At 46.3% G+C, this 12185-nt stretch overlaps 1 protein-coding gene across 1 annotated transcript in view; it reads left to right on the plus strand.

Moving 5' to 3' along the window:
- IL17RC (interleukin 17 receptor C) overlaps positions 1 to 12185 on the plus strand; it is a 36260-nt gene that overhangs the window by 15492 nt on the left and 8583 nt on the right. The window contains exons 6-15 of the mRNA XM_077324865.1: positions 104 to 221; positions 330 to 374; positions 1733 to 1875; positions 2773 to 2832; positions 3309 to 3363; positions 5025 to 5209; positions 6485 to 6535; positions 11077 to 11122; positions 11280 to 11398; positions 11502 to 11561. Coding sequence (XP_077180980.1) covers positions 104 to 221; positions 330 to 374; positions 1733 to 1875; positions 2773 to 2832; positions 3309 to 3363; positions 5025 to 5209; positions 6485 to 6535; positions 11077 to 11122; positions 11280 to 11398; positions 11502 to 11561 — 882 coding nt within the window. The remainder of the gene's footprint in view (positions 1 to 103; positions 222 to 329; positions 375 to 1732; positions 1876 to 2772; positions 2833 to 3308; positions 3364 to 5024; positions 5210 to 6484; positions 6536 to 11076; positions 11123 to 11279; positions 11399 to 11501; positions 11562 to 12185) is intronic.

The following is a 12185-nucleotide window of genomic DNA, read 5'->3' on the forward strand; positions in this document are numbered from 1 at the left end:
TATAACATGCTCTATGTAATGTGAAAGTTGGGATCACACCACAGGTGAAGAACCCTCAGTGTCAATGATATGCCCGTCTTCATGTTGTTCCTTTCCTCTCCAGGGCTCTCTCCAGTTTGACTGCTTCCCAGTTGCTCTGAGTGGGGAGTTGCACATCGCTGCCTTCACCACCCCCTCTTATGAATCTGTCCCTGGGCTAGAACACACGCACCATGGACCAAGTGAGTACCCATCTGGGGAACAGGGCCTCCTCAGGTAACAGGTAACAGGTAACATTCCCCCACCTAGCTCACCTTACTCATTTTGTCGTCGGTGTTTTCTTCCCTCAGACTGCGACTGGCGTAATGCAAAAGATGCGATCCGACTCTGTCAAGGTCTGTAGCCGTGCCCACTATCCAGTCCATCCTGTTCCTTTGACGAAGGCAGGAATCAGCCCCAATCCTTTTTTGATTCAGACAGTTCTACTGTAACTTCTTCAGAATATAAACAGATGTCATTTCTGAGTTCCTCAGCCAGTAAGATGCCCCAGCAAGTTTCACAAATATGGCGGAGTGGAAATATCTTTTTGTCTCTAGCATCAGCTAATTGCGAATCTTCATGGTTTTGACTACCATTCCCTGATACTTTTGAGCCGATGGCCTATTGATATTATTAAAACACTAAGGAAATACTGTAGGGTTTTTCCACACTAATCTTTCACTATTCTTATTGAAAATGGAAATTATCTAGAAACCGTTATGGTTGATTCTTCATGTATATATAAAAATTGTATTAAAATTGAATATATATTTTGTTAGAACAAGAATATTGCCTTGGATAGGTTCCTTGCTTTTCTGTGGGTATTCTATTGTGAACCTTTCTTTTTTCGTGTTGTAATCTTCATGCCAGAACAAAGCGTACAGTCAGTCTCAGGAATGGAAGGGGCTCCAAATTTGAAAAGTTGGCCTTTCTGCATATTTATGCCCTCACATTTACACACAGGAACCTTGACAACATTCAGATTTTACTGGAGGGATGCCAGCCCCCAGGTGGGGCCTGGGGATCTTCCAGAATTATAGGTCATCTCAAGACTACAGAGATCTTGGGAAAGGGAGACGCTTTGGAGGATGAACCCTATGGCCTTGTACCCTACTGAGGTCCCTGTCCTCCCCAAATCTCCAAGGGTTTCCCATCCTGGATCTATCCCCCATCCCCTGCTGGGGTGGGACCCGGCAACCCTATTTTCCTGAATGGTAAAGTTACAGGGAGAGGCTTTGTCATCGGAGGCACAATATGTGCTTTAGAAGCTGATAATCCCAAATTCAGTTCTTGGTATCACAAATTAAAAGTTAAGGCTGTTCTTTGCCCATGATCCTGGCCACTGCCAGTCCTGAGATAGAAGGAGAGATGTCCCATGTTTATGTATACAAATATTTGGCATCCCCAAGAGAAAGCACTGAAAACACACAGCCTCCTGTATGTTCAGAAAACCTGAAGATGTGCAAGAGTCCTGATTTGCATGGTTTGTTCTGTTGGTGCCATTTGGGAGCCTTTAGCACAAGCACAGATGGGCCTGTTTATCTTACTCTATTGGACCCTGTAAAGTAAACCACAGCAGAGGTGCCTACAGGTATAGGAAAAGTTGGAGTCCTGTAGCACTTTAAGACCAACCCAGTTGTATTCAAGGCCTAAGCTTTTGTGTGCCTGCACACTTCTCGTCAAATTTGACTGATAGGATTGCTTTACATTGTAGTGCCCAGGCTGGAGGTTTTTACTGGGGCAGAAGAGGCTGTACTGCAAGTTTGGGACTTCCCTGCACGGCAGCACTTCCATCTGTGGCTGTATCTGAACCAGACGCGTGAGCATAAAGGGCTGGAGGATCCCCCAAAGCTGCTGGTGAGCGATGATCCTGGGTCTGTGGGGGGTGCCTGGGAAAGGCAGAGCTGGGGAGGGAAATTTGGTGGGAATGCAATACTATGTGCCCCTTAAAACTGGCATTTCCTCCAGGGTAATTGATCCCTGTAGTCTGGAGATCACTTGTAATTCCAGGAAAGCTCCAAGCTAGTTGGTAATGATGCCTACTCAGTGCAGGGCTGGTTCTTGGATCCAGGAACCCAAATGACTGCTTGAGGTGTTGCAGACAGAAGGGTGCTGATGAAGCTGCCTTATGCTGAATCAGATAATTGGTCTATCTTTCCACACACATTGGGGAATGCACTTTCGATGCACTTTAGAAGTAGATTTTCCCATCGGCACAGGAAAATACAGCTGCAATCGCACATGAAAAGGGCACTATCAAACACGTGTGGAATATCTGTCAGCAACTCCTCAGAATCTCTGGTCTTTTTTCGTCATCTGCTATCTGATCCTTTTAATTGGAGATGCTGGGGACTGAACTTGGAACCTTCTGCATACAATACAAGACGTTTTGCCACTGAACCTTCCCCTAGCACCACTTACTTTCCAATGGGTAATCCCAAGGATTATGGAAGAGGGACCAGATGTTCTCTCTATCCATTTCCTTCATACCTTGCATAATTATGTGAACCTCCGTCACATCTCCTCCCACCTCCTGGCTTATGGTGTTATTATATCACAACAGGCATCACATGGCTTCTGCTGCATAATCCCCAAAACATCATGTTTTGTCTTGAAGAAATAGTGACTCTCTCATCTCCATAGCTGTAGGGATCCTTGAACCAGGTTGGCTGTGTCAATACAGTGTGCTCCTGAATCCAGTTAGTTTTCTCCACTAGATTTCCACTCATTTCTCCTCCCTGTTCTTGTCTTTAGACTGGACCAGGGAACGTGAGCATACCTCTCTCCATGGTGTTCCCTTGTCTCTGCCTGCAGGTAAGGATCTAGGATGCCTCTATGCAAGGCCCCTTTTTCACTCATGTTAGTATTATTCTTTAGGGTGCTTTAGGGTGCTTTGGCCTGATCCTGCATTGAGCAGGGGGTTGGACTAGATGGCCTGTGTGGCCCCTTCCAACTCTATGATTCTAGCATCTGTGTCCATATCTTCTTCTCTCCTGTAGAATCACAGTACCTATTTAACTTGTGTGTGTGTGTGTGGGGGGGATGTTCTAGATCTCTTTGGTCTAGAGAGGATTTTTCTAAAATAATCGCACTGGGGTTCAAATCTACTCATGAAACCTGGGTTACTTCTCTGACCCTCATCTTACATGCGCAGTGGGACTGACTACGATGACGGAGAAATAACTCCGATTTCAGTCAGCCCAAAGAGATTCTCATCTCACACCCCCCCCTCAGGATCCTTGAGGGTCTCATGGATATAATTTTTTACACTTTGTTGTATTTGTTTGTAGATTTGGCCCAAGGCTGAAGACCCACCCCGAACTGACTTGTGTCCTTTTGTGAGAGGTACGAAAGGAATGTATTTCTCATCCTTTCTGGTTATTTCTAGTTCTGAAGATAGGTTAAAACATGTACAAACAACATATCCAAATTATAGAGTTTCCCTGCCCCCTGTCTTCACTTTGTCCATCCAAGATTTAGGGTTAGTAACCTCCAGGTAGAGAGCCTCTTGTGGCGCAGGGTGGTAAGACAGCCAACATGCTGTCTGAAGCTCTGATCATGAGGCTGGGAATTCGATCCCAGCAGCTGGCTTAAGGTTGACTCAGCCTTCCATCCTTCTGAGGTCGGTAAAATGAGTACCCAGCTTGCTGGGGGGTAAACGGTAATGACTGGGGAAGGCACTGGCAAACCACCCCATATTGAGTCTGCCATGAAAACGCTAGAGGGCGTCACCCCAAGAGTCAGACATGACTCGGTGCTTGCACAGGGGATACCTTTACCTTTACCTTTAACCTCAAGGTAGGATAGATCTTCTACTACAATAACATCTCTCCTTTTTAAAAAATTCTCAAGGAGTTGTACCAGAAAATCAATGTCACAGTCAGTCACAGTAGGATCTAAAAAGCTTCTTTCTCTTACTACGACCTGCACTGTTTGGCCTCTCCTTGCTTGTTAACCTCCAGGAGGGGCCTGGAGTTTTCCTGGAATTAGAACTGATCACTTCTCCCAGAGGAAATGCCAGCATCAGAGGTTGGGCTTTATGGCTTCATATCCCCACTTAGTTCCTTCCCTAAACTCTGCCTTCTCCAGGTAGTGTCCCCAAATCCCCAGGCATTTTCCAAGCCACAGCTGGCAATAGCCCATCTTTCACACAGGGACTCAAGGCGGATTATACATTGTGAGTCTGTGCAGTCAGCAAAAGGAGACTTTCAGTCACTGATGCATTAAATACATTGTCTCTGATGAAGGGAGCTCTGAACCTTAAAAGATTAGGCCCTGCAAATCTTTTTGGTGCTACTCCACTCGAATTTAGGGAAAGGGATTCTGTAAGCTACCATGTTTGCTGGTTCCCAAGATGCCTTCTACCATATTATTTACTTTCTCTTTTCATGTGTGGAGTCCTATGTCACCTGTCCTCAGGGCAATACAACATTTAGGAAATAGTCTATAGACCTCAGTACTGAGGCTCCCCAGGCAAAAGAACGTCTGCCTGAAAATCTTTTTACCCTGCCGATGCTATGGAGCCTTCTGCATGTCAAATGTGGTCTTTCCACATTCCATTTCCTTGAGTAAAAGATGGAGACCAATGAAATAGCCTAGAACCTCCATGTGTGAATCAGACTTTTAGAGTCAGACTATGTGATATGCTCCTGGGACAAAGGACCATGCCCTGCAAACTGTGGAAAGCATGAATGAAGCATTTATGTTTGAGCATATAATCTGCTGAGGACGTTACTGAGTTGGGTGACAATGTGTCATTTGGTGATGGAGACTAGGGTGGCCCAGTTCCACTGGCCGCTGATGGGGAATGAGGAGGTAGGGTTTCCAGGTTCAAGTTGGGAAACTCCAGGAGATTGGGTGGGGAGAGCAGAGATCTCAATGCTATACTAGCCAGCCTCCAAAGCATCCACTTTCTCCAGGTGAACTAATCTCTGTAGTTTGGAGACGAGCTGTAAGACCGGGGGATCCCAGGTCCCACCCTAATGAAGACTCACTTCCTGTTTCAGATACAGATGCCCTTGCCAGGGCCTGGGCCAAAAGCCACTTAGAACTAAGTATCTCTGATGAGACACTGAGTCTCTTTCTCTCTGCGCCATGTGACCTCCCGGGAGAGCTGGTGCCTTGCTGGAAGATGGATCCCCCTGCTTGCTACCCTCTCCACTCCAAGCTGCGTCTGGCCCTTACTCCAAATGTGAGTAGAGAGAAGGGTGAAATGGGAAGGAGAAATGGGGGTGAGGGCAGAAAGGAAGGGCTGGAGATCTATGTTTCCTGCACAAGGGGAACACGAAACTGTATGTGAAAATGGTTTGTGTTCTTTGGACATGTGGAAATTCAGAGTCTTTTGCTATGATGGGTTGGGAAAGGAGGTGACTCTTTTCGATGGAGCCCTGGGCCAATTATGCACCTGTTGTATAATGCCCTTTTGCAGCTGGATGTTCCTGTGCAGAACAGGATAATCTGCTTCTAAAGTGCGTTGAAAGTGCATTATCCAATGTGTGCATAATGGGCCCTGGATAGCTGATAGGCCTGAAGCAGAGTTGAGTGGATTTTGAGGCTGGGGGTTGGAGGAGGTTCCCCCGGGAGCTTCAGGTGGAGCCCATTGAAGGCTATGCATTCTCTTGCTCCTCCTTCTGCATGTAAATAAGGGGTGCATACAGATCCTACTGGTGCAGAGTGGTAAAGCAGCAGACATACTGTCTGAAGCTCTGTCCATGAGGCTGGGAGTTCAATCCCAGCAGCCAGCTTAAGGTTGACTCAGCCTTCCATCCTTCCGAGGTCAGTAAAATGAGTACCCAGCATGTTGGGGGGTAAACGGTAATGACTGGGGAAGGCACTGGCAAACCACCCCGTATTGAGTCTGCCAAGAAAACGCTAGAGGGCGTCACCCCAAGGGTCAGACATGACTCGATGCTTGCAGAGGGGATACCTTTACCTTTACAGATCCTAGGTTGCAGACATTGGGCACTTTCACCCATGCTAGGTAATGCAATTTCAATTCACTTCAGTGATTGTTTGCAAGTGAGTTCTGCCATTCCATGCAGTAAAACTTGTCGGCAGAGTTTGAATATGCAGAGAGGGAGGAGCACCAGGATGCTGAAAGAATCAAGACGTTTTTATTCAGAAGAGAAACAACTATGTACAGAAAGAGAGAGAGAGAGAGAAAGAGACCTAACTATCTAGCTAGCTCCTGTCATTCTTTTGTTCAACTGCTTTTCTGGAGGCAAGCCAGAAGGAAGTGTGCTCAAAAGGCAGGGTGCTGTTGAGCCAATCTGGAAACCATCAGGAAACTCCTATCTAAGCTAAATATACATCTCCTCCAATGCCCCTTTTATATTCTGCTCAATTAGGTCTTGCACAGTCCCATAAAATCCAGTTACTAAGTGCATTGAAAAGACATTGTTTAGTGTGTGTGAAAACGCCCATTCTGGAAGAATCTGATGTAATGAAATCTTTCCAAACCTTGTAGGAGCTCCAGGAGTTTCCCAGGCTGAGACCCCACCCCAACCTCTGCGTCCAGGTAGGAGCTGCATCATTTGACACCTCAGATACTAGCAGCCAGGCATCATTCACACGGATGGATTTAGAGCAGTGGTCCCCAACCTTTTTATCACCGGGGACCACTCAACGCTTGACAATTTTACTGAGGCCTGGGGGGGGGGGTAGTTGACTCCTCTACTCTCAACCACTGCCCTAACGCTCTCTGATCACTATGGTAATGTTTAAACATCCCTTCAAAGTAAGATACAGACACGCCACAACAATGAACATAAGGAACATTTTATTTTCATGGAAATTTTAACTCATGACAATGACAAATCAATGGGAACCCCGAGCTTGTTTCTCTGCAACGAGATAGTCCCATCTGGGAGTGATAGGAGACAATGATACCCAAAGTGTGTTGTAAAGGGCCGGGGGGGGGGGAGGAGAAGGCGTCCTTCGGGGCCCACCTCCAATTAGTCGACGGACCACATGTGGTCTGCGGCCCACAGGTTGGGGATCGCTAATTTAGAGGGTTTGGCTCCTGAAGCACCAACATGATGCTGTGGTCCCTGAGGGAGCTTTCAGCATTCTGCAGGGCCTGCAAAACTGAGCTCTTCTTCCAAGTCTATGGTTGAGGCCCGGGCAGTGAGGAAGATGGGGCCGGGCCCTTCCCTAGCGCTAGGCAACACCTGGGCCAGGTGATATGGACGCTTCCTTCTTCCAACCCCCGTTAATAGCTTTTTTTGGGGGGGGGGATGGGTGATTGTCTAATTCCACCATGTCTCTGTGCTGCTATTGTTGTTTACGTCCTATTTTTAATGGGGTTTTTATCTGGGTTTTGGCTAAGGACAGTTGTAACCAGCCACAAGCCGGTTTCGGGAGTGGCGGGAAATAAATTTGATGATGATGATGATTTCTCATTTTAAAAAATGATTCCCCAGGATAGAGAGTAGAGATTATGTCCCCAGGAGTAACTGGGTTATTGGTTTGTTATTTCCAGAATATGCTGGAGTTCTTGGGTGCCGTATTCTAAAGCAAGGGTAGTCAAACTGTGGCCCCCCAGATGTTCATGGACTACAATTCCCATGAGCCCCTGCCAGAAAACGCTGGCAGGGGCTCATGAGAATTGTAGTCCATTAATATCTGGAGGACCACAGGTTAACTACCCCTATTCTAATGTCTTCATAGGCTAAAGGCCTTTAGTGGTTCTTAATGTAACCTTGTCTATAAACACCTGCCGAATAAGGAGTAATTGATCAGGTTGGGCAACCTTTTGTGGCCCAAGTGCTGGGGGGAATTGCAGACTCTACTTGTGAAGATGCAGGCATGTTGGCAAACAAACTTGGGGCAGCTGGGCCAGCATCTCAAGGGTTTGCTTGGAGTCAACTGGTAGCGTTGCTGTGCTGGGAGACAGCTGTGGGCAGACGCCATGACTGCTGCCTTCTCCACACTGTGGACCTAGCTGTGCCGTCAGTGTCCTAGATGCCTGGCCAGAGAGCTATCCCTGGGTGCCAAGCAAAATGCTCAGGTGTGTGTCGGCATGGATACGTACGGAGATTGCATGTACTGCAGCATAAACCAATGTCAATAGGTTGCTAGCTTTGATGAGGTCGACCACCTGCCCCCTCCTCTCAGGGCTCCTTAAATCAGGCAATGGGCGGATTGGGAGGCCCCTTTGAGAAATCAGTGATTGCTTGCTATAACCCACCGCAAGCCAGTTTACTGAGAGCGGCGGGATATAAATCGCAACATAAACATAAAAACATTCTGGAATTCAAACAGAATTCCAAATCAGGTATTGTTGTTATGTTATAAAAGTTTCTAAGGCATAAGAATATTATAATCAACAGTAAACAAGGTTAACCATTTTAAAGCATACCTCAGTATGGCGATTCTTTTTCACTGTAATAGCTATCACTTGGGCAATTGGTCTGCAGCATCATAAGCTTGATTTAAATCAACAGGAAGGCAGGGGATTCTTGTTATTGGTGGAAAGGTGATATGTTCTTGACTTTTATCAGTACACAGGAGGGAGGGGCTGGTCAGCACAGAAGTTTTGTGTTGCAGGCATATAAAGGCCAGTTAAAAGAGCGCAGCTAAAAGCATTTCCAGTAATTTCCCTGAAAGCAGTATCTGCTTGTTACGGTAATTGCTTCTTTCGTAACAGTGGGGTTTTGAAGGCTTATTTCTTCTGTCAACAGATCATGTGCACACTTGTAATACGCCAAGGCTTATTACATCTTCCTTGCACTCTCGTAATAAGCAAAGGCCACTGTTCTGCATTGCAGGCAGGGTCCAAGCAATGTGGATTTTACATTTTGATTCTTTTGCGATTTATGTGGGACTCAGTTTTGACATTTTAGTGAGCTTATGCTTTTCTGTCCGCTGAGAAGGTGTAAGCTGTAGGGAGTGTCCTTGTGGGTTAGTTTACCCCCATGCCTTCCAGACCGGGTATTTAGCACTCCTACAGTATTTCCTGATTTAGTGGTTTAAAGTGGCTGATTCACTCAAGTACTCTGGGAGGCTTCTTTCAACCTGTGTAGCTGCTTTTGTTTGCTTGCATGATATCAAGGCAATAGAAATCTGTTGCCATGGGCACAAATTACAGGCTTGAGGAGGCACTATGAGATGGATGAGAAAACCTAGAGTCTGGCATAGTTTCCAATCTGCTTGACAAAAGAGAGGGGAAACATATGGGACAGCCAAATTAGGAAAGAGTGCAAAAAACAAAACAAAACTGCAACACTAAACTGTGTCTATATTTTTAAAAAATAATTTCTAATGACCGGTGGTGAAGGGCTATCAAGGGCCATTTGACTTATGGCAACCCTGTAGGTTTTCAAGGCAAGAGATAGTTCAGAGGTGGTCTGTCATTGTCTGTCTCTGGATTGTGACCTCGGATTCCCCCTTCCAAATACTAGCCAGAGTCGACCCTGCTTAGTTTACAAAATGACAAAATCAGGCTAACTTGGGCTATCCAGGTCAGGGTTCTTTGCCCATAGCAGACAATTAAATTAAGTTTTTGATGCGTTTGTGAGTCAAGAGGCTCGGCATCAAGTTATTTTGGGGAAAGCAGACAGCTGCACACTTACTCATGCCGATTTTTCAAATATCAAGGGTTATATCCACTCCAGGATATCACGGGGGGAAGGTAGGGTCACTCCGGGTCAATCATGCTTGTTGCAGATGAAAAATTTTAATTGCCCAAAATCAAAATGGAAATGGCATTCAGTGTAGACGGCAGGGACTGAAGCAACTTGGGATTGGAATAAAAGCTCCATGCAGATTCAGCCCAGGTTGGGACTGCAACACAGGAGGGAAAGGGGGTTTCGACCTCCCCCCATATTCTGATCTGAAATGGTTCTGCAAAGCTGCTATTTGCAATGCTGGGAAAGCAAACTGGGATGGGCTTGGGACGGTTCACAGCATACAACAAACGCCACTAAAATATCATCAACAACACATCAATAAAACCACCATAAAACCATAAGCAGTACTGAAATTGACCCCTCCTTGCCCATCTCTCTCCACTATAAGCTTGGCCATTCATTGGTGGGTCCCCTTGGGGGAGGGGAAAGAGCATGGTGTGGAAATTTGAATTGTACCTTATCCATGGCCTGGGAATTTTCTGAGCAAGGAATTCCTAATACTTGAATTACTGAAACTGTCAATGGAGAACATCAAAGTTTTTATATGTAAATTATTGAATTTCAAAGAGGGTGAAGTGGGGACCTGGAATATGGCTTTAGAAGGAGTATTCCAAAAGGAAGGGGCAACAAAAGGAAAGCCCCAGGTTCTGGTGGAGGCCAGATGAGTGAGGCCAGTAGAAGGACTAAGAAATGGGGAACTCTGGGCAGATCTAAGAAGATGCACAGGGTTTGTACCAAGTCAACAATCCCTTTGACCCTAGATGGCATGCTGTACATCTTATGTACATTTCCGTGAATTTTCCATTGCAACTTTGGTATAAAACGGCTTTTACTGTATTGGGCCAAGAGGATAAAGGAGATAGCATAGTAGTCCAGGCCAAAATGAGCACTTATGAATTCCACTGATTTCATTGGGAGGGAGTTAATGGCACACTTAAATCTCTGCCAGATTGCTCAGCATTCTGTTCCAACAATGATTAGCCAGATGAAGAAGAAGGGTTGGTTTTTATATCTCACTTTTCACTAGCCGAAGGAGCCTCAAGGCAGCTTACAATCGCCTTCCCTTATTCTCCCCACAACCGACACCCTGCGGGGTAGGTGGGCCTGAGAGAGCTCTGAAAGAACTGTTCTGAGAGAACAGATCTATCAGCACTGTGCCTGGCTCAAGGTAACCTGTCTGGCTGTATGCGGAGGAGGAGTGGGGAATGAAACCTTGGGCTCGTCACAGCCCTGTTAGAGCTGGTCTCTCAGAGTAGTTTAGATTAGAAGCCACCACTCTGAACCAGGACATCTAGCTGTTTTTCCAGATGGCTCTGGGAGCCAGGCACAAAGGCTGTTTGCCCTTCGGCCATAGATAGGGACTCTGTTCTACTGCAGCTCACCTACCTGTCCCTGCATCCCACTGACCCACACTTCCTCTTTGTACTAGGTCAGAAGCAATGGCAGCATCTACCACCAGAGCTGTCTGCAGGAGGGTAAGTGCCAGGACCCAATCTGCTGGAGGTGGTAGACGGGTAGGGCATATGACTGCTGGTGCTCTGACAGTGACCCTAGCTGCACCTCGGACTGAGAGCTGGCCTAGCTCTAGCTGATTCCCACAGGCAACACTTTCCTGTGTTTTCTTTCCCCTAGACTTCCCCGGGAGCCATCTGTGGCTTCTGCTCTGGGAAACTGTCAGCAACCAAGGCCACTCGTCCTTCCGTGTCTTGGAAGAAGGCTCTTGGGTTCCCATTGCTCAGGCCTTCAACGCAGTAAGTCTTTCTCCCAACCCTCCTCCTTTCCTTGGGCCCTGGCTCATGTGGGGAATGCAGCTGGGAGCTTTTCAGGGCTCACTGCTTTTCTTCCTTTCCACAGAGAAACAGGATCCTGAGGGAGGTCCTGGTGAAGGACATGAAATCAGGAAAGTGTGTGCAGGTGAGCGTTGCAGGGGGTCTGGGAAGTTGGGCTATGCCTCAGGAACTGTCAATGTGAGGAAGCGAATATTGTAGGGCTAGGACTGACAGCCTCCAGGGGCTGACAGCCTTGAGATCCCTTGGAAATTACAACTGATCGCTCAATGCATGTTATTACATGACTCAAAGCAATGGAATTCCCGGGACTCAACAGAGATATTGGTTTCTTATCTCACTACATAGGTTAACCTAATACAGCTCTTGTATCTGCATTCTTTACAATCCCTTCCACATTTTATTTTATTAGAGACAATAGAGCTGCAATGTTATGTTACGAAGTATGTATGTAATGTAACAGACTCTAATTCTCTGGTCTTAGGACAGGAGACTGAATTCAGCACAGCTTGTCACTTGTGGGGATGTTTCCATGCTTGGGTAGAGACAGATGGGGCTAGCAACAGGTCTCTTTTAATTACTTCTGTTCACAACTGGGAAAGTTTCTGCCATCAATCACTAGCCTTAACACTTTTATCCCCCTTATGCTTTGGTGAATGGCAATAGAATCTGAGAGACTGATAACTCTTATTTTAGCAAGATATTATGTTGCATATTTGTGGGCTATCTAAATGATGCTGTTTACTAATTT

The sequence above is a fragment of the Paroedura picta genome, chromosome 3, assembly GCF_049243985.1.
Source record: "Paroedura picta isolate Pp20150507F chromosome 3, Ppicta_v3.0, whole genome shotgun sequence".
NCBI classification, from domain to species: domain Eukaryota; kingdom Metazoa; phylum Chordata; class Lepidosauria; order Squamata; family Gekkonidae; genus Paroedura; species Paroedura picta.